Source organism: Notolepis coatsorum, assembly GCF_963971535.1.
Source record: "Notolepis coatsorum genome assembly, chromosome: 20".
NCBI classification, from domain to species: Eukaryota; Metazoa; Chordata; class Actinopteri; order Aulopiformes; family Paralepididae; genus Notolepis; species Notolepis coatsorum.
Genome location: NC_140184.1, coordinates 58,661,049 through 58,684,751, shown reverse-complemented (window position 1 = coordinate 58,684,751; position 23,703 = coordinate 58,661,049). Strand labels below are relative to the sequence as shown.

The 23,703-nt window shown below is 44.4% G+C and overlaps 1 protein-coding gene across 1 annotated transcript in view; it reads left to right on the top strand.

The window, feature by feature from the left end:
• LOC311246880 (transcription initiation factor TFIID subunit 4) overlaps nucleotides 1–23,703 on the top strand; it is a 301,235-nt gene that overhangs the window by 94,007 nt on the left and 183,525 nt on the right. Inside the window, 3 exon segments of the mRNA XM_084337121.1 lie at nucleotides 8,547–8,737; nucleotides 20,331–20,476; nucleotides 20,479–20,532. Coding sequence (XP_084193247.1) covers nucleotides 8,547–8,737; nucleotides 20,331–20,476; nucleotides 20,479–20,532 — 391 coding nt within the window.

Below are 23,703 nucleotides of genomic sequence, written 5' to 3'. Positions count from 1 at the left end.
TTGGGATGACCCCATACCCGACCACCTAGCTTCCACCTGGAGAGAGTGGGAGAGAGAACTCAGCTCGCTCCAAAATGTGAACATACGCCGGAGCTACTTCCCACCCACAGTGCGGCTGGAGACGTGCCAGATGGACCTGCACGTCTTCAGTGATGCCTCGGAAGTAGCCTACGGTTCGGTGGCTTACTTGCGGGCCCGAGAGGAGGGAGGAGAAGTACACACAGCCTTCATCCTGGCTCGCTCAAGAATAGCCCCCCGCAAGCAACAATCGATCCCGCGTCTAGAGCTCTGCACAGCTCTGGTAGGCGCGCAACTCGCCACGTTGATACAACGTGAACTCACCATAACGGTGCAAAGAACAATCTTGTGGTCAGACTCCATGACCGTACTCACATGGATCCAGTCCGATTCTTGTAGATACAAGGTCTTCGTGGGAGTCAGAGTCACAGAGATTCAAGACCTGGTAGGATCAGCGTGCTGGAGGTACGTTGACACCAAACATAACCCAGCCGACGTCATCACACGGGGGATGTCCCTAGATGACCTCACACGTCCCAATATCTACAGTGACGGTCCTGAGTTCCTCAAGCTCCCGGAGGAGGAGTGGCCTACCCCCACCCCACGGGAGGCTAGTCAAGAGGAGGCAGAGATCAAGAAATCTATGTTCTGTGGGCTGACGCACATCCCAGCCCCCACTGACCCTAACATAGACGACTGCCTAACCCTTAAGAATGTGCAGATAAAAACATTCTTGTGGCACCACCCTGAGGTTCCCCCCACTACAGACCTTGACGCATCAAACTACGCAGAGGCAGAACTCCTTCTGCTACAGCAAGCCCAAAGAGACTCATTTCCAGATGAGCTAGACTGCCTGCAGGGAACAAAGCCAATCCCTTCAGACAGCCGACTGCTCCACTTGGCCCCCGAGCGCGACACCCATGGCCTCATCAGGGTGGGTGGTCGTCTGAGACGGGCCCCGGACTTAACGGATGACGTCAAGTATCCTATCGTCCTCAACAGTCGACACAAGGTCACTGAGCTTATCATAAAGAAATACGACGAGGATGTGCACCACGCTGGGGCAGAGAGAGTCTTCGCTGAGATCCGACATCGTTACTGGATACTGCAAGGAAGAGAAGCAGTACGTCGCTTCCAGCGGACCTGTCTAGACTGTCGCAAGTGGCGAGCACAGCCCAGTATACCCATGATGGCCGACCTGCCTCCCTGCCGCCTCCGACTCGGCGAGAAGGCCTTTCACTCCACGGGCGTGGACTGTTTCGGCCCGCTCTACGTTAAGAAAGGAAGAGGGTCAGAGAAGAGGTGGGGCATTGTATACAAGTGCATGACCACCCGAGCAGTACATATAGAACTCCTGCAGACCATGACCACGGATTCATTCCTCATGTCCTTCCGGAGATTTATAGCAAGAAAAGGAAAACCGTCTGCTTTGTTGTCTGATCAAGGGACAAACTTCAAAGGCGGAGAAAGAGAACTGAAAGAGAGCTTCCAGGCCATGGGCCCAGAACTTAAGACCCACCTCGCTCCCTGTCAGGTCGAATTCCAGTTTAACCCCCCGAACGCCCCTCACTTCGGGGGAACCTGGGAAAGAGAAGTCCGTTCCATAAAGACAGCTCTGTACGCCGTGCTTGGGGCCCAGACCGTGGCGGAAGAAGTCCTCACGACAGTCCTCACGGAGATCGAGAGCGTATTGAACTCAAAGCCCCTCGGGTACGTCTCAAGTGATGTAGCAGACGTCGACCCAGTCACCCCCAACACTCTCTTGATGGAGCGGCTGGACCCTGCCCTTCCACAGGCGGTGTACAGACCTGAAGAAGCGAACGGCCGAAGAATGTGGAGGTACAGTCAAATATTGGCTGACCAGTTTTGGAACAGTTTCCTCCTCCACTACCTACCGTCCCTCCAAACCCGTCAGAAGTGGGTAAAGGACAGAGACAACTTACAAGTGGACACAGTCGTTATGATCATAGACCAGTCACTACCCCGAGCTATGTGGCCGGCCGGCCGCGTAAGCAAAGTGATCACTGGTGCCGACGGGAAGGTCAGAGCGGCAGAAGTTATTGTCCAAGGGCGGACTTACACCCGACCCGTGGCGAGGCTGGTAGAGTTGCCAGAGCTCCCTGACTCCCCTGATGACGATCATGACCCACTGACTTTGTAGATTGCCCTACTCCTCACAACAGATATTGAGCAGTTGACTGGACTATTAATCTGTCTCCCTTAACTAATTAGGTGCGGACTAATTAGGAGGCGGCTGTTGTGAAGGGCCAGATTAAAGTTGAGAATCTACATTTATTGTTTTATATACATTGTATATTATTTATATATACACGGTATATCCCTTTAAACCTTCGTTCAAACCATAGTAATATTCGCTCTCCTTATTGGATAGCGCCCTAGGCGCCAGCCCGCAAGCCCCCAACGTCAGGTTCAAAGACAAGCTCAGGCATGTCGTAACATGCCCGGAGACAGCGTATTGATTCCAGACAAGAACTGAGGTTTGGGACTAGATAATCACTTAAGTATATATACGGCGCAGGTGCGCACAGCAGCAGTTCGTCTAAAGTCTGTCTGTGTTCGGTAACAGTGAAGTGAACAGCAGTGCGTCTAACAGAGCGTTGAGAACCACGTGCGAATAGAATAGTAAAGTGTCAGAGTTTAATGCAGTAACGTCAAGTTCGACCTAGTTTAATGTGAAGTAAATAGTCGTTTATTTATTGTATATCGTGCCAACCACAGTTCGTTCGTGTGTAGCATTACCCAGCGGTTCGTTCGTGTTAGCTAGTGGACCTTAGCCAGGGTGCGTGGACTAAATACATTGGTGCCAGTACCCGAGGAGGCCTAGTCGGAGAACCCGTTGGACATGTGCACAGGAGAACCAGCGGCGGCGATTGCAGAACCATTACTGGTTGGATTATATTGATTTGGAACGTGTTACCCGGAGAAGAGCATCGTTGATTTCCACTATCGTTTGGGATTTAACCTCGTGAGGATTTACACTTGGGCTGGCCTCATGGACAGAGGCTGGCTAGCTATCATCGTTTGCTATCGAGCATTGGATTACAGTTATTGCTTTTGCTGCTGATCGTTGGATTTACAAGGACTGGCTTCTGTACGTGAAGTCCCTTATTCTTCATTGAATCAGACTGAGTATCCGAACATTCCTCTATCCTCTAGACCAGTGGTCACCAACCTTTTTAAGCCCAAGATCACTTTTTTTTTTTTTGGTGAAGGCAAGATCTACCTATTGAAGCGTTGAGAGAAAAAGACAGCCAAGATTGTACTTTAAACTAAATGACTTTTATTTGCCTGTATTCTAATTACATGCAATGCTTTGGTCCAACATTAAAACGTCAAAGTAGAACTATTATGTACTTTCTCAGTCAGTGCTAAGTGCAGTCAGTGCTAAGTGCAGCATCACTTTTCACATCAAAACAAAAGTAGAACTGTAATGTGTACTTTCTCAGTCAGTGCTAAGTGCAGTCATCTTATGCAGCATCACTTTTCACATCAAAACAAAAGTAGAACTGTAATGTGGACTTTCTCATATTATTAACATTGACAAACATATTTACAATTAGCATTTTATAAAGTAGAACTGTAATGTGTACTTTCTCAGTCAGTGCTAAGTGCAGTCAGTGCTAAGTGCAGCATCACTTTTCACATCAAAACAAAAGTAGAACTGTAATGTGGACTTTCTCAGTCAGTGCTAAGTGCAGCATCACTTTTCACATCAAAACAAAAGTAGAACTGTAATGTGGACTCAGGGTAAGATCTACATTTTTTTTTTTTTTTTTTTTTTTTTTTTTATTAATACATTTTTAATTTTCATGGAAAGATCTACAGGGACAGTCTCAAAGATCGACCAGTCGATCAAGATCGACGGGTTGGTGACCACTGCTCTAGACCTTACAACTCTGAGAGGAACCCAGTGTCTCCAGGCGGTACCAGCGTTACCTTCTATAATTGCTATTATACGCCAGGTGGCGTCAGCTTAGTACCCATCGTAGGAATCCTGCTATTCCCAGTGACTCATGCTACTGACTGACTTTATGCATATTCTTCGCCATACAAGCGCGACCCTAATTCTCTTTCTGTAACCTACTGTTGCATAATAATAAAATACCCTCAAATACTATTTCTTTGTCAATGCCGTGTTATTATGAGTGTCCACCATATCTATTCGATGTACTGTCTGGCCAGTAATTAAAGTACATACCTAGCAGTGGTTTAATCTATCACAATCTTTAATACAGTCAGGGTTTTGTAACCCCTCAGTTACAATAATTATACTTTTTTTTTTACCTCCTATAATAGTGGGGGTCGCGGCTCTCTGACACCGTTATTTGGGGGTCGCGGCCTGAAAAGTTCGGGAACCCTTGCTCTAGTGTCTAGTCGATTTTGTGTTTTGAGCACAAAGATCATCATAGATCCAGCCTCTTAATTCTGCTCTCAAAGTGCACCAGATTGATGCATTTAACTTTAAAACTTAAAAAAATCTAAAAATCAGGGGATGCCCCCGGACCCCCCTAGAGGGGCAGAGGTTCACCCACCACCACAGTCTCACTAAATCCTGTGGGAAACACTGAGGATTCACATTTTACGGCTGTGGGTAGGGCGTTCCACATTGTTGTGGCATAATTGTGAAACGTGTTTAGTCCCTTGTTTGTATGATAACAAGCCTTTTAGTTCATGGTTCAAAGTAATGGGAAAAGGGTGCTAGCTCGTCATCAATCAGAAGCTAGCCACAATACTTGCATTCACGCTCTCCAGCACACAGCCTCCCTGCCTGGCACAACAACCACAACAGTAGGGTCTATACTCACAGTCAGGACAGTATGCTCTACAAGTAGGCTCCCTTAACACATTGGCGACCGCTGGGACCCGTCTAATATAGTGGTTGAGGACCAGTTTTTGTAAACAGACCGGTGTCTTTTTGTAGAGCTAAATCTATACTTTATAGTATTGCTATCTTCTCATTGTCAATTGAGTTCATAAACCGTCCCTTCAAAATGGCTTAAAGAAAAAAAAATGCATCAATAGGTTGTCATTTTATAGCGCCGTGAATATAAGCATTATAGCGGATTTTGTCTCGTATATTTTCTGGAAGGCTAGTTATAGGGCTAATAGCTGCTAACGTTATATTCAACGGCATTTCCGTTTTACATATGCTAAAGAAATTGTTGAATGTCGGATATTGCGTATTGGCTAGACATCATAACCTGGACTATACAGTATATAGAGAGAAGGAATAAAACGTTGTGAGACAGGATTCGTGTATCAAGGAAGCAACATTTTTATTTGTGAAGGTCGCTCTTATATACACACACTCAGCTGGTCGTAATGAGTCAATCACTCAGCTGGTGTCAATCAGTCAATCACTCTGAATGGATGACGGGAGAGCACACTCATTATAGTCAACACCCCCACTTGCTATCCTACTGACCTATCTAAACTGGAGAAGGAAAAATAATAACAAAAACAATTTAATAACAATCAGTTATTGTAACACTTTTACATTCCATTAAACAAACGAAGGCCGTCATTGATATGGTTCCTCTCCTGAGTGAAACAAGAACATAAGTCATTAGATTTCATTATTTACACAGTCCGTTTTTTTCACTGGCACTCTTTTATAACATTTTGAAATAAACAAGAAAAACAAAAAATGTGACCACTTGGTCACTACTCACACTGATGTGGTTTCTCTCCCAAACATAACCTTTGTGAACCTATTTAGTTTGTCCTTAGTTGCTGGTTTGGTAAATACATCAGCCACCATTTGATCTGTGGGACAGTATCGCAAACAGATCTGTCCATTTAGTACTGTAGATCTGATAAAATGGTACTTTATGTCTATGTGTTTGCATCTTTGTCTGCGGACTGGGTTCTTAGCTAATGCTATGGTTCCCTGATGGTCCTCATGGACAATGGGTGGTGCATACTTACATGCATCCATATGTGTCAGCAGTTGTACCAGGTGTAAACACTCTTGGGTGGTTGCAGCTAGTGCCATGTACTCTGCTTCACATGTGGACAATGCCACCGTCTGTTGCTTTTTGGTCTTCCATGAGACCAATGGACCAGTCTCATGTAGACTAACACAGTACCCTGTTGTGCTGCGTCGGTCTGTGACATCTGCTGCCCAGTCCGCATCACTGTAAGCCTGTAACCTCAAATCAGAATTACACTTCTTGTAACACAACATTTTATCACTGGTGCCCTTTAAGAACCTCAATACATGTTTGACAGTAGCCCAATGTTCCTCAGTTGGTTTGTTAAAATACTGAGACAGTTTACTCACTATGAAACACAGATCTGGCCTAGTACACATAGTAAGATAGATTAGGCTACCGACCACCTCTCTGTACCGGCTGACATTGTTCATTATTCCTGCCCCTTCAGTGTAATCGAGTGCCCGCTCACATGGTGTTGATCTGGGTTTACAGTCCTGCATGTCAAACCTCTCTAGCATGTTCTTTACACATTGCTTCTGTGACATTGTCACACATCCATCGCACTGTTCAAAGTCGATTCCTAGGAAGTGTGTCAATCTGCCCATATCCTTCATCTGAAATGTCTTTGTGAGCATCTCTTTTACAGCCTTCATTGCATTCTCATTACTGGCTGCAAGAACCAAATCATCAACCCATATCATCATGATTACCTTCTCATGCTCAGTTTCTCTTGTATATACACAGTGATCAGCAGGGTTTTGCACAAATTCATTCACAATTAGATAGTCATGTAACATGTTGTTCCAATTCCGGCCAGACTGTTTTAGACCATACAGTGACTTCTCTAGTTTACACACCAATGTCTCTGTGCCAGATGTCTGTTCATAACCCTCTGGCTGTTCCATGTATATCTCATAATCTATCGGTGCATGTAGGTAGGCAGTTTTAACGTCCATCTGATTTAAAATCAAATTTTCTTGTGCAGCTTTCTGCATCAATACTCTGACACTTGTCAGGTCGGCTGTGGGAGAAAAAGTCTCTCCATAGTCAACACCCCTTTTCTGACTGTAGCCTTTAGCAACATATCGTGCCTTGTATTTATCTGTACCATCTGCATTTTTCTTGATAGCATACACCCATCGACCCCCCACTGCAACTTTGCCCTGTGGCAAGTTGGTCAAAGTAAATGTACCGTTCTCTCTCAGTGATTGCATTTCATCCTCCATGGCACTGACCCATTCCTTTGATTCGGGTGACTTCACTGCATCACTGTAAGTTAAAGGTATGTTACACAACATTTTGTAACAATAATCAACATTAACCTGTGTCTGGGCTTGACTTACTTCATATACACTATCTCCAAAATAATCTGGCTTCTTCCGGTCCCTAGAAGGATAGCGTGGAGACTCCTGTTTGACCTCCTGTTCCTCTCTAGCCTGATCCTGGCTGTTCTCTGGCCTGGTCACAGGAATCTGCTGTTTAGCAGTCTCTGGACTAGCATCCATTTGTTTGCTTGGGCTAGCCCTAAGTGGCCCACCAAAATCCTTATCATCTATGGATATCTCAGTCTGTGTCTGCTGCTCACCTACTGTTTTTGGCATACATTTGACCAGCCTGTGCTTCCTCACCTTTCCACTGTCGGGGTAGAAAACCAGGTAAGCTGGGCTCTTCTTGTCATGCCCGACAAAGAAGCCCTTCTCACTCCTAGGGTCTAACTTTTTCTTGTGCTGTCTGTAGGCATAACACAGAGTTCCAAACTTCTGCATCCTAGACATATTAGGACGTTTCCCTGTCAGCAGCATGTGAGGTGTCTGTTTAGTGCGATTGTTAAAACATCTATTCCTTACTTGAGCTGCAGTCTGTACTGCATAAGGCCATAATGCTTTTGGGAGCTTGCTCTCTAATAGCATGCATCTAGCCATGTCGAAAAGAGTCCTAAACTGGCGTTCTGCAGTACCATTCTGATGTGGCGAATATGGTGATGACGTCTCATGCTTTATACCATTTTTCCTCAGTAGCCCTTGGTACTCTTTACCAGTGTATTCTGTACCATTATCAGACCGGATGCGTCTGATCCTCCCATATGAGGCGGTGTCAGCTATGAACTGCTCTGTTGCTTGCACAGTATCACTCTTATGCTTCAGATGATAGATAAACACAGTACTTGAGTAGTCGTCAGTAAACGAAAGTGTAAATCTATGCCCATCTATGGACACTGGGTCAATAGGACCTGCTAGGTCTGTGTGCACCAACTCTAGAACCTTTTTGGCTCTCACATCAGGCTTCCTGTTGAAGCTTTGTACAAACTTTCCCTGAGTGCACACTTCACAGTTCAGTTTAGACTTGTCAATTTTCCCTTTAATAGTCATACCATCAACAATAGGCTGGAGTTTCTCAACATCAGCATAATTGCAGTGTCCTAGAATTTCATGCCATGTCTGTATATCAAAACAGCCCTTGCTCTGATCACATTGGTCATCCACCATGGGCAAATAATACAGCCTATTATGCTCATGGATGTGAAATGCAGTACCGTCTCTGTGCTGTAGGACGTCTTCTCCTTGTCTGAAGATCACAGTGGCTCCAGTACCAGTGGTGGCTGCTCTCACAGAGAAGATGTCCTGCGGGAATGAGGGGATGTACAGCGCCCCTCTCAGTGTTGTAGTCAGTCGCCTGCCTCTGCTGTCAATCAAGCACACCTCCGCGTCCCCTCTGCGCTCTGCGACCCCGTTGCTCCTCGTGCCGTCAGCCAACTCCACGCAGTGAGACTCGGCCTGGAATCCGTCATCGAACACCTTGAACTTGGCCAGGTCGGTGATTATATGCGCAGTCGCACCGGTGTCCACCATCAGGCCCTTCTTCTTAACACCGCGTCCTGGATCGCCTTCCCTCATCAGAAACGCATATGTGTTGTTGTCATGACAACTCACTTGCACAGACACGCCTCGTGCATCGTTCTGCTCCGGTCTCCGTCTGCAGGTCGCCCCTAGATGTGTGGAGCTTTTACAGTGGTGACACCACAGCTTGCGTCGACAGGTCCTTCTCATATGCCCACTTTGGCCACATCTGTAGCATATAGTGTCTGTACGCTGTGCGCTCTGAATGCGCGCGCTCTGGGCATTCTGTGCACCCCGGTCAGACAGGGCTTGGGCTCGCATAACATTGTCATCCGATGTGGTAACGCGCATTTTCTCAGTGTCCTCAAAACTCCTGAGCTTAGTTTTAAACTCAGAAAACACTATAGTCTCATCACTCTGTGTGACATGTATCGCAAAGGGTTTAAATGCCTCGGGCAGTCCTTTTAATACCATAGCCACGAGTAGACTATCACTCAAAGTCTCATTTGCGTTTCTCAGTGCAGTTATTGCCCTTTCTGCCCGAATTACATAGTCAGTCACCGTTTCACTGCTAGACTTGTGCAGTGTAGTCAGCTCTATATAGAGACTGATAATCCTTGGCTTCCCTGAACCCGCATAATAATTGCGCAATATTCCGATGGCTTTCCGTCCATCATCAGACGCTTCTCGCATTACCAGCGATAAACTCTTATCGTCCAGAAACTGGATGAGCTCTGCGTATATCAATGCGTTTTTCTCACCATCTTCTCTCAACTCGACAGCAGACGCCTCGTCAGGGAGATCCGCTTCGAGAGTGTCCTTTAGTCTCTGTAGCCGGAGATGGCCCATGAACTTATTCTCCCACAGTTCATACTTTTGTTCATCTCCGTCAAACGCTAGACGAGACCAACGCGAATTCCCTTCCGATTGTCTGGTCGTCATGATTCTAGCGCTCTGGGCCCATAACCTGTTGAATGTCGGATATTGCATATTGGCTAGACATCATAACCTGGACTATACAGTATATAGAGAGAAGGAATAAAACGCTGTGAGACAGGATTCGTGTATCAAGGAAGCAACATTTTTATTTGTGAAGGTCGCTCTTATATACACACACTCAGCTGGTCGTAATGAGTCAATCACTCAGCTGGTGTCAATCAGTCAATCACTCTGAATGGATGACGGGAGAGCACACTCATTATAGTCAACAGAAATAACTCAAACTGCATATCATCGGGACTGTCCCAAAGCATGTATGCATCAAAGGGGGGGGGGGGGGGGGGGGGGGCGGGGGACGTCATTTATTATTATTGATTACCAATAACAGTGGTTGTGTAACTAGCCACATACGCTGCTCGGCTGGTTGCGTATCATAGCAAGCTCTGATCCGGCTGTAATTTATGTGAAAAATATCTTACCATGAGCCGGTGAGATACCCCCGAGCATTTCCCCGTTATCGATCGGCATCTGGTAGATCGATATGTCCATTGGCTGATGATAAATCCCCTTATTCCATGGTGAAATCTGCGATTCGAAACGTAATCCACGGTACAAGATGCTGATTCAGAATCCGGGTACTGAAAATCTCCATTGAAAGAAAAAAAAAAAAAGTAATCCGTTCGCCCACAGGGCACATTGCAGTAGCGCGATGGCGCCCCTAAGAGGATCTGGCCGGTATTGCATCTTCTGGAATTCACAGACTAGGGAATATATGCAGTGCCGCTCCGCGACCTTGACCCGGTTATTAAAATGTAATAAAAGCAATAACAACTTGCCACAGCTATATACGTGATTCTGTCCACAACACATGGATTCGAAACCCGTATTTATACGTGCTTCGTCCCCAATGTGTTAAAACGCTAACGCTATTTAAAAAAAAAATACAGTGGAGGTTAAAATAAGAATAGACTTGGCCTGAAAAAAAGTTGTCAGGAGAATTTTTTTGCTTTAATCCCTGAGGTTGGGACCACCCCCGAGTTGAGGGAGGAGCTGATGGTTGCAGTTAGGAATGGGAGGATGTCTGGTGCTATGGTCTGGAGGAGTGGGGAGGGTAACTGATCCAGCTGACATGTAGTCGGACAGTTCGACATACCAGTTTCAGGGTCTCTGCTTCTGTAATGGGAGAGAAAGATGACAGTGAAGGATGAGGTTCAGTATTTGGAATGGGTGGGGGTTGGGAGAATGAGCTGCGGATGTTCTTCACTTTTTTCTCAAAGAAGATCGCAAAGTCTTCGGCAGAGAGAGATGAGGGGGGGGGGGAGTGAGGAGGGAGGACATGGTAGCATGCAGTTTGTGAAGGTTCTTGACAGAGGCCTCGATCCTAGGGTGAAAGAAAGAAGCTTTGGCAGTTGTAATGGGTTTGGAGAATGTTAACAAGAGGTTGTGATATGTGTCGATGTCAGCAGTGAGGCGTGACTTTCTATACTTCCTCTCAGCCACTCTCAGGACCTGTCTTTGTTCTCTCACTGCATCCGTCAGCCATGGACTGGGTGGTGAACGGCCGGCAGATTTCTCAACAAGGGGACAGAGCTTGTCGAAGGAGGTTGCGAGGGCTGAGAGGAGGGTGGAGGTTGCCATTTCTGGGCGGAGAGCAGAGAAGGTGTCACTCAAAGGTAGAGCAGATAGTATGTCAGAGGAGAGGGTGGAGGGGGATAGGGAGGGCAGGTTGCATCTGACTGAGACGGTTTGAGTTGGAGTGGAGGGCTTTCGGTTAAGCATGAGACCTAGTGAGAAGGATATGAAGGAATGGTCAGATACATGCAGGGGAGTTACCGTCGTGTTAATGATGCTGGAGTTACCGGAGAATATGAGATCCAAGGAGTTGCCTGCTTTGTGAGTGGGAGGCATGACAGTGGGAGTCATGCCAAAGGATTGTAGGAGGGCGACCACTGTGTCCGACTGAGATGAGTCAGGCAGGTTGAAGTTGCCCATTAGAAGGAGGGGGGTACCATCTTCCGGTAAGGAGCTTAGAAGCATGTCCAGCTCATCTGGAAAGTGATCGAGCGGACCTGGAGGGCGATAGAGTGTAACAATGGTGAGATTGAAAGGATTAGAGACAGATACTGCATGATATTCGAGAGAGGAGAGTGACAGTTCTGGGAGTGGTGTTAAGTTTGTAGCCCATGAAGGAGATGCCATGAGGCCAGTGCCTCCACCCCGTCTGGAAGGTCGAGGTGTGTGAGTGAAGTTATAGTTTGTAGATAAGGCTGCAGGTGTTGATGAGTTATTGGGGGTTATCCAGGTCTCGGTTAGAGCCAGGAGCTGTAGGTTTTGGCTATGGGCGTAGGCAGTAATGAAGTCAGCTTTCTTGACGGCTGATTGACAATTCTATAAGCCTCCACGTACAGTGACAGGTATATTAGTGGCTGTGAGGGGGTAGGAGAGATTAGCCGGGTTGCTACCAAACTCGTGGGTGGGTTGAATCTGGTCGTTATTTTGATTGGTTTTATGATAACAGGAACATCATAAAACCAACCAGAATAACGATAGACACTGCCACATTGATAGATAATATATTTACAAACACAATAGAAAATTAAGTAAAAGCCTTATAAGTATCTTAAGATCAAGCAAACAGGAACATTACCACAAATTATTGGAACAGTACAGGAGTAACACCCAAGGAACATGGAAAGTACTAAATAGCATAATCAAAAAGGGTAGTAAAGCAGATTATCCAAATTACTTTATAAAAGATAATAATATAACCATAAACAAAACAAAGGACATTACTAATGTGAATTTAACAAGGATTTTGTAAATGTTGGACAGAATTTGGCAAAGGATATTGTGGAGCAGAGTGATAAGGAAGGCCTGGATGAAAACATTGTTAGCCAAAACCCCTTTTCCATCTTTATTATGAGTGTAAATGAAAACGAAATACTTGATATTGTTAAAAACTGTACGAATAAAAAGTCCACTGACTGGACGGATATAGACATGATGTTAGTCAAAGAAATAATAGAATGCATAGTAACACCACTGACGCACATCTGCAACCAATCCTTCCTTACCGGTATCTTCCCCAGCTAAATGAAAACAGCTAAAGTCATTCTCATTTTCAAAAGTGGCGACGGGTATAAACTCTCCAACTACAGGCCAATTTATCTGCTCTCACAATTTTCCAAAATCATCGAAAAACTGTTTGTGCAAAGACTCAACAATTTCATAGACAAACATAATCTACTGAGTAGCCACCAGTATGGGTTTAGAGCTAACAAGGACACCTCGATGGCAATTGAACTGGTGGAAGAAAAAAAGCGTTTGACACCATTGACCATGGATTGCTTCTAAAGAAAATGGAGAGGTATGGTGTCAGAGGAATTGCACACTCATGGCTAAAAAGCTACCTTGAAGACAGACATCAGTATGTACACATGAAAAATGTCGATTCAGACTCGTTAAAGGTTATGTGTAGAGTTCCACAGGGCTCTGTGCTGGGTCCAATACTATTTATTATGTATATAAATTATGTTTTTTTTTTATCCAAGTTTTTTTTCTATTTTTCTCCCATCCCAATTTCGCTGTGCTAATTTTCCCCTCCCCTGTCTTGAACGTTGCTCGCATATGCCCCCCACTGGCCGGTTGTAGGGAGGATAGAAGCCTTGCATCACGTGTCCCCTCCGATACACGAGGAGGCAGCCTGTCACATCTTTTCACCTGCCAGCGCGGACTCTCATTGGCGAGGTGTAACGTGTGGGAGGCTCACACTACCCCCGCCATTTTCCTGTCTCTGCTGCGCAGGCGTCCCCCAACCGACCTGTAGGAGTCGCTGTCCACAACGTCCAGATTACCACCCATCGACTTCCACCCGCTAACTCTGCCAATTGAGTTAGTATGACGGCCGGCCCAAGCCGGAGGCAACGCCGACAGCCGGATTCGAACCCGGTGTCTCTTGCGCTAGTGACGAGCGCAATGTCCGCTGCGCCACCCAGCCGCCCACAGTATATAAATGATGTCTGTGATGTGTCTAAACTATTAAAATATGTCTTGTTTGCTGACGACACAAGTTTGTATTGCTCTGGAAACTATTTGGAACAGCTCCTGAATGTAGTGGAGAAGGAACTGAGATCACTAAAAAAGTGGTTTGACATAATAAGTTGTCACTGAATCTAAACAAACTATCATTTTTGGCAATCAAAAAACTAATAATCAGGTGAAACTAATGATTGATGATGTTGAAATTGAACGTGTGTACGGAAATACATTGTGTGGAGTCACAATTGATGATAAATTAAACTGGAAATCACATATAAAAAAACGTAAAAAGAAAAATATCCAAAACCATTGCAATATTATATCAAATGAAATATATCTTAAACAATAACTCACTCCATTTGTTGTACTATTCGCTCATAGTTCCATACATAACCTACTGTATATATAATATAATATATATATAATATACTGTGTATATAAAACAAACACTAACCAAATTTTCATAATGCAGAAGAAAGCCATAAGAATTGTGAATCAAGCTGATTACTGTGAACCGACAAATGCACTCTTTATTAAATCAAATGCCTTAAAATTGGAAGATCTTGTCGATCTCTAGTCTGCTCCAGACTAGAGAGAGCCGATATAGACTTAGGGGAACTTGTGTATTCAATTTCGCAAAGGCAAGGACAAATATAAAAAGTCGATGTATATCTGTTAAAGTAAAAATTATGGAATAGCTTTGACAAAGAAGTAAAAATGTGTAGTTCGCTACATACTTTTAAGAAATTACTCAAATATAAGGTGATACTGTACATAAATATAAAACCTCATTATTATCCTAGTTATATTTGATCTATAACATAGCTGTGTTCAAATAGTGACAAAGGGAAAAAGAAAAAAAACATAAATAAATGTGTATACATTTTGTACATAAAACTATGAAACGTTTGTAACCTTTGCTAAATGATATACTGAATTATGTTTATTTTTTGTGTGTGTAAATAGTTAATGTAAAAGGGGTAGGTAATTATAAGCCTCGGCTTCAGCCTACACCTTTTCTGTGATTTAATTGTTTGAATATTTTTGGAAGTTCTACTACTATGCGTTGTAAAAAAAAAAAGACAGAAATAAAATCATTCATTCATTCATTCATTCATTCATTCGTTCATTCATTCATTCATTCATTCATTCATTCATTCATTCATTCATTCATTCATTCATTCATTCATTCATTCATTCAGATTGTTGAGATAGGTACGAGGCACATTTTAGTACCAGGATAGCAGGGAGAAAGGTGAAGTAGAGGAGGAAGAGAGGTAGAGAAATAGCAGAATGGGAGGGAAAGGAACATTTTTCACAGTAGAGTAATAGGTAGGCTAATGGTATACTTAGCACTAGATATGGGGGGGGGGGGGGGGGGGGGGGTCGGTGCCCTCATCGGAGAACTCCAGTAGGAAAACTCCTCTTTGTCCCTCTTCGCTTCGCTGGCACTAAGCCAGCAAGCCTTTAAATCACTATCACCTATATCCTATATAATTGTATATGAATTCCTCTTGTTTCTTTGTTTACATACGTTGCGTACAGCTTGTGTTATATTACGTTTTATTGTATTTTCTTTTTCTTGTGGCCATCTTGGTCTATATGTCATTTGTCAAGTAATTTGTCAAGTATATTATTATATACTTATTGTCTATGTGTCTTGTAAGCCCATATGGGCTGGGCATACACCTGTATGTAAGGCACGGAAATAAAAAACATCAAATCAAATCAAATCAATCACTAATTACCGCGTAATCACTAATTATACTTTGTGTGGCGATACTGTATCGATACAGGGACGCCAAGTATCGATATTTAATTATTCATAAAAAAGTATTATTATTATTATAATTTTTTCAATACCTAATAGTACAGTAGTCCACACACACGCACACATGTGCATTCAGTGAAGTTGGAATATGACTAATACAAACAGTTCAGTTTGTCAGGTACATGCAACACAGATTACAGTGTTTACATCCGTCTGCTTGAGAAAATACCATGTTCTGCAATAAAAATGATTGAAGTGAGATGAACAGACTGAACTTTATTTTATTAGATAAAACATGTTGACAAAGTTTTACTTTGCAGTTGAAAAAAGGTAATAAATCGCAATATATCGCAATATTAATATCGCAATATATTTAGTATCACAATAATATTGTATCGTGACTCAAGAATTGTGATAGTATTGTATCGTGAGGCCTCTGGTGATTCCCACCCCTATTAATTACTTAGGTCTGACACCTGCCACAAAAGTTCCACAGATGGCCACACCTTCAAGCTCTAGTCAGCTGGAGTGAAACTCGTTTTGATTTACAGAACACAGTTCCTAAAGTTACACACTTCACAATGATGTAGACAGTATTTTCAGTTAAAATATCCTACCCTTAGTGCTGTTGTTATCCAACGTGATTTCACACAGCAAGGGGCTGCTTTTTGATAATTAACTCTGAATATATGCATATGAGCAATTAGGCAGTGTAATCAAGGTGCAGATGAGGATCTGTATGCCAAAATATCAGTTATATTATACATTACAATATGGTTACTATAACAGGCATTAAAGCGTTCCGTCTCCAGACGGATTTCCGTCAATTTGATTGGGGAGATCCGTCAATTTGATTCGCAGTCTGACGGAATTGGCTACCTTGGTATAATATGATTTGTAGATGCATACAGATTGAAACAAAATTGAGCCAATCAGAGGCGCCAAATATCATAAAAGGGCATTTTTTTCTACCGGGGCCGCGCCACGCAGTCATTGTCACTCAGCGACTCGAAAGACAGGCCGCTGCTCGCTCCGCGGTTGCAGCTGGAGGCTATTGGGCGAGTGACATTTGCTAGGTCTGAGAGGTCTGTCCGCCACATGGCAGGGTAACAAAATAGTCATGTAAAATAATTAAAAACTGCGGTGTGTTTTGGTTTTACGACAGTCGTATTTTTTGCAGTCTCGCGCATCAACTCTCCTTGTTTACAGACGTCACAGCCACCACCTGCTTAGTAGCTGCTTCCACTGTAACGCTGCTATACCGATTAGCTAACGTTAGCTTAATAGCGTCGGTTAAATGGAAGGAGTAAGCCGGCCACTAAAAAGAAAAACCACCACGGTTTTCTCAGACGAAAAGGATGAGTGGAAGTTTGAAGATAGCTGTGTTTCAAGAGACTGGCTAGGCTACTGCGGGCTGTAGTGGTGAATTAACTTGTTCCGTGTTCCGCAACTATGTCAAAAAGAAAAATAGAAACAACACATTTGTCATTGTCGTGTTAACAATTATTTCACAGTACAAATACGTGAGTCCCCTGTTGTGGTTGTGAGTCACCTTTATTAGCTTAACTCCGTAGCAACATCACACAGGTGTATCTGTAGACAGTCTCCTCCCCACCGTATATTCTCTCCCCACCGTATGTATCTTTTTTCTACCACCCCCTCCTCCTAATGTACAGTCTCCTCCCCATCATAATGTATATAATCTCTGTCAGGATCTATGGGTAAGATTACTGTATATTTGCATATCATATATGTCACAAATGTAACATTACTATATACCTGTAGTATGTCCCTACTATGCCATAAAAGTCATGATGTCAATGTTGTATAATGTCATAAATGCCACTGAATTGAAAATGGGGGACCCTGATGATGTAAACAAGATGAAAGTCTTTCTCTGGTCTGCATCCCCTTAACAATTGTGTGTATTGAGCCATACTGTATTGTACCCATTCTGCAATCTGTTAAATATTGATTGATTGAACATTTTATTAACAGATTGCAGAATGGGTACAATACAGTACAGCTCAATACACACAATTGTTAAGGAGATGCAAACCAGAGAAAGACTTTCGTCTTGTTTACATCAGGGTCCCCCATTTTCAATTCATCGTAACATATATGACACACATGACATACAGATAGACAATACTGCTACATCTATACATTTATGACATACCAGATTTACAAATACAGTATTGTTTGTGATACAAAAATAGTCTAAAAAAGAGAGTATATACATTTGACGAAGAAACTGTACATTGGAGGAGGTTGGGTAGGTGGGGTGGGGGGACTGTACATTGGAGGTGGTTGGGTAGGCGGGGTGGGGGGGGGGCTAACTGTACATTGGATTATCGACGAAACCTTACTTGGTCCCAAGAAGAGGGTCTCCTGTATTAAATAAAGTTTTCATTCATTCATTCACTCTGGATCTGGTAAATCCAGTAGCAATACACACAATTGTTAACACTTTCGCGGCCACTGGGATGCGTCTAATATCACTCTAGACGACCAGCATATGTAAACAGACTTGGGGCTGTTTGTAGAGCTAAATCTATACTTTATAGTATTGCTATCTGTCCATTCTCATTGTCAATTGAGTCCATAAACCGTCCCTTCAAAAAAAAATCATCAATACGTTCTCATTTTATAGCGCCGTGAATATAAGCGTTATACGGCATTTGGTCTAGTATATTTCCTGGAAGGCTAGATAAAGGGCTAATAGCTACTAACGTCATATCCAATGGCATTTCCGTTACATAAGCTACAGTTAAAACTCAAACTGCATATGATCGGCACGATCCTCAAGCATGTATGCATGAAATGGGGGGGGGGCGGGGGACGTTGTTTCTTAGTATTGATTACCAATAACCGTGTTCGTCTAAGTAGCCACATACGCTGATCGTATCGTATCATAACAAGGCCCGATCGGGCTGAAATTTATGTGAAAAATATCTTACCATGAGCCGGTTGGATCCCCCCGAGCATTTCCCCATTATCGATCGCCATCTGGTAGATCGATATGTCCATTGGCTGATGATAAATCCCCTTATTGCATAGTGAAATCCGCGATCCAAAACGTAATCCAAGCTACAGGCTGCACATCCAGAATCCAGCTAACTGAAAACTCCATTGAAAGTAAAAAAAAATAATGCTCCGTTCAGCCACAGGGCACACTGCATTATCGCGACAGCGCCCCTAAGAGGATCTGGCCGGTATTGCACTTTGGCGAATTCAAAGAGTAGGGTACATCTGCAGTGCAGCTCGGCGACCTTGAATAGGTTATTAAAATGGAATAAAAGCCAAAACAACTTGCCACGGATATATCCGTCCTTCGGTCCTTTAAGCATGGATTCGAAAGCCGGATATATCTGTGCTTGGGCGGGATTGTGTTAAGGGAATGCAGACCAGAGAAAGATGTTTGTCTTGTTTACATCATCAGGGTCCCCCATTTTCAATTCATAGTGACATTTATGACATACACAACATACATGACATCATGACATTTATGACATAGGGACATACATGACTTACAGGTATATAGTACTGTCACATTTGTCACATATACGATATGCAAATATACAGTACTGTTACCCAGAGATCCTAACAGTAAATATATACATATGATGAGGAGGAGACTGTAAAATACTTATGTATTTTGTGGTGTCTTTTGTGGTGTCTGTAATAGTACAAGTTGGTTTTTATGTTCTGTATTTATTATTTTTATTATTGCTAATGTCGTTATTGTTGCTATTATTGATGTGGTACTGTGTGGTCTTGTTAATATTATTATTACTGTATTGTGTTGTCTTGTTTTATGTTTAAAATGGAAAAATACTAAATATTTGATAATAGAAAAAGATTTGAATGCCAACGTAACGAACGAAGGTCCGAACATTCTAACGTTATAACCTAATATACACCCCTCTTTTAACACTTTTTCATAGCAATACCAATGAACTGTCTTTTTTTTTATCTACTTTTTCTCCCCCCTGTTTCTGTATTTTTCTCCCATCCCAATTTAGTTGTTATGCCAATTCCCTTCCCTCCCTTCCTTGTAGTTGCTCGCATTTGCCCCCCACTTGCCGGTCTAGGGAGGGTTGATAGATACTATCACATGTCCCCTCCGATACATGCAGAGTCAGCCAGCCGCTTCTTTTCACCTGACAGCGTAACACGTGGGAGGCTCACACTACTTCCCACAGTTCCCTCCCTCGCTGAGCAGGCGCCCAGACCGACCTGTAGGAGTCGCTGTTTACAATGACCAGGATACACCCCCTACCGGCTTCCCACCTGCTAACACTGCCAATTGGTTAGTATGGACGACCGACCAAGCCGGAGGTACCGCTGACAGCCGGATTCGATACCAGTGTCTCTGCGGTGGTAGGCAGACGCATAGTCCGCTGCGCTACCCGGCCGCCAATGAACTGTGTCTTCATGCAAATATCAATGAGGAGAATAAGAAACAGGAGCTCAGTGATAATGATAATACTGAGAGGGCTGTCCTCCTCACTGTGAATTCTGTTTCTGAACTGGTATGGCTCTACCTACGAGTATTGATCGTAACCAGCTCATTGCAGTCGTAATCAGAAGCAGAATATTGCATCAATTTCTATGGGTAAAGAAGATATAGTGTACATGACATACAAGTTCTGTCAACATGGTTGTGTTTTAATTTCATAGAATGAATAGCATTTCTTTTTTAATTTCTATTCAGCATTTTATTACACGATAAATCATACATATGTGAAACCCTCTTTGTGTTTTCAGGGACGATGATGATATCAATGATGTGGCCTCGATGGCCGGCGTGAACCTGAACGAAGAGAGTGCTCGTATTCTGGCCACCAACTCGGAACTGGTCGGAACACACATTCGCTCCTGTAAAGACGAGGCCTTTCTCCACCCGGGCCTGCTCCCCGACGCATCCTGGAAACAGGTGAACCAAGTGCTCCCAAACCCCCCACTGGCAGTGGAAGTGTCTTGTCTCCTTTTCTGCTGAGGAGAGACTGCTATTGTCTTTTACTGCTGACGAGAGACTGCTATTGTCTCTTTCTCCTGAGGAGAGACTGCTATTGTCTTTATCTGCTGAGGAGAGACTGCTACTGTCTCTTTCTCCTGAGGAGAGACTGCTATTGTCTCTTTCTCCTGAGGAGAGACTGCTATTATCTTTATCTGCTGAGGAGAGACTGCTATTGTCTTTTTCTGCTGAGGAGAGACTGCTATTGTCTTTTTCTCCTGAGGAGAGACTGCTATAATTGTCTTTTTCTCCTGAGGAGAGACTGCTATTGTCTCTTTCTCCTGAGGAGAGACTGCTATTGTCTCTTTCTCCTGAGGAGAGACTGCTATTGTCTCTTTCTTCTGAGGAGAGACTGCTATTGTCTCTTTCTCCTGAGGAGAGACTGCTATCGTCTTTTTCTGCTGAGGAGAGACTGCTACTGTCTCTTTCTCCTGAGGAGAGACCAGCTATTATCTTTTTCTCCTGAGGAGAAACCAGCTATTCTCTTTCTCCTGAGGAGAGACCAGCTATTATCTTTTTCTCCCACTTCCCGAAAAAGAAATAAACGTTGAAAATACAGGCCAGGAGGTGTGAGTGATGAAGTTACATGTGTTGGGTTTGTGTTGTGCTAGTGTGCTGTTGCTTCTGCATTTGTAGTATCATCACTAAAGAGAATTTGACCCCCCCCCCCCCCCCCCCCCCCCCCCCCCATCTCAATGTTTTGGGCCAAGACGTTTCCAGCTCAGCTTCAGTTTAAATTTGATACACTTAACAGTCTTTTCACCTCCTTTAATGAATTCTTCAGTGGCTGTCTGAACTCACTAGACCCCGGGCACACATAAATACTTTATAAGGTTGTCCTTTGAAGGCTGCTTGTCAGATTGTCCTGTGGACGAAAGGAACCAAGTTTCAGAGTAACAAGACTTATAGTTGTGAGATCCTCGCCTCTTATTTCTATGTCAATGGCAACTTCATACGCTGGTGGTGACACTGTACTGTTTTTTTTTTGGCCTGTACGAATCAATACAGTTGAGTAGGTCTTTTGTTTGTGGGCTGTGCTCACATGAGAGGGCTGTCATGTGATTCCATCTGTATTAGCCCTGTTTGATACACAACAGTAGCACACAGTGCGTTGTTCCTTTAGCTTGTGATACACTGACTCAAGGCTCTTGTTGTACTGTGTAGGAAACACAGCAGAGGGATAATGAGTGTTATTACTCTGAACAACTGTACCTAACAACTCCTCTCATACGCAGTGGGATGAAAAAGAAATGTACGGCGTAATTCAGCACAGCGGGGTGCCTCATGCTCTCCGCCTTGTTTTACCTCAATTAAAGTCTCCTTGTGTGCAGTGACGGAGGGGCCTGGGGGGTCATCTTGCTGTTATGTGGCACGTCCTCGGTGTGGGTTGTTAGCCCGTCGCCTTGGGGCAGGAGGAGGCCTGTTAAAAATGTAAATCTTCCTCTGGGGGGGCCACAACGGTGCCATGCGGGCGGAAGGTCCGGGGCGCCCCCTGCTGGGGAGTGGCACCCCGCGCGGCTTTGTTGTGTCAGTGATTGGCCGCGGCCAGCGCTTTGGCCTGACAAGAGGACCGAGGGTGGCTCCCCTGGCCTGCCAGCTCCATTCAGTCAGAGAGCCTCTACCGAGCCAATTCCTCCTCCTCTTCCTCACAGTCCACACTGGCCCGACTCACCCCTCTGCTCCCCTGGCTCCCTGCCCTCCCCCCACCTCCCACCTGCCCTCTCTGTTATCTTTGCTGCCCCTACAGGTAGGTGGTGGACACCAGGGCTGGATGAGAGGCTGTCGCCACATGGCACGGTGTTCTATCATTTAGCCCCCACCCCCCTCTTTTTGGACACACCACACACAAATTCTTGCTCCCCCCCCCCCCGTTAATTCTTCCGGCTTGTCCTTGAGCTAGGAGGGAGGGGGGGGGGGGGGATCACCAGTTTAATTTGTGAAAACGACAAACAGCAACTCCCCTCTGAATCTGAGGGACCTGCCTCACAGGCACAGCTGGAGCTCCAGAATAGCCTCTCAAAGTAAATGATAGTCCGCCGGTACCTCAGAGGTCCAACTCTACGGAGACTCATACACTCTCACACTCTCACACACACACACACACACACACACACACACACACACACACACACACACACACACACACACACACACACACACACACACACACACACACACACACACACACACACACACACAGACACACACACACACACACACACACACACACACACACACACACACAGACACACACACACACACAGACACACACACACACACACAGACACACACACACACACACACACACACACAGACACAGACACACACACACACACACACACACACACAGACACAGACACAGACACACACACGCGCGCGCACACGCACGCGCACGCACACACACACACACAGGCGGGCACGTTAACTCACACACACACACATACACACACAGGCGGGCACGTTAACTCACACACACACACATACACACACAGGCGGGCACGTTAACTCACGCACGCACACATACACACACAGGCGGGCACGTTAACTCACACATACACACACAGGCGGGCACGTTAACTCACGCACGCACACACACACAGGCGGGCACGTTAACTCCAAAGAGACTGGCGTGCAGTGCAGCAAGATAACTTTTCCCTTACATAGGGGACAGCAGATTAAGCTCTTAACACCAATACAAATAAAACACGGCTCCAGATGGCTGGGAATGGATACTATGAGGCCGTTAAATGCATGTCAACTGTCCTCGCCCAGGTGACGCTAACGCTCTTTATTGCTACAAAATGTAATGTGTTTCCGCTCGACACACAGCGACATCGACTCTCTTTGGCTTCCATCCTGCAAGTTTCCCCCTCTAAAATATTAATGCCTGATAAAAGATCTTATTTTTGCAGACAGCCTTTTATTTTTTGTAATATTCTTTTTTTTCATATTTTTTTTGTACCTTTTGACATCGTTTCAGACCCAGAGAGAAATATCTTTCTGTATGTTTTTTTTTTCTTTTTTCCTCCATGCTAATTATCCCCGCTTACAGGGATCTCTCTCTCTCCCATCCTTTTCCAAGACGGTTGAGACGGTGAAAAGTATATGTATTGTACGGGGCTG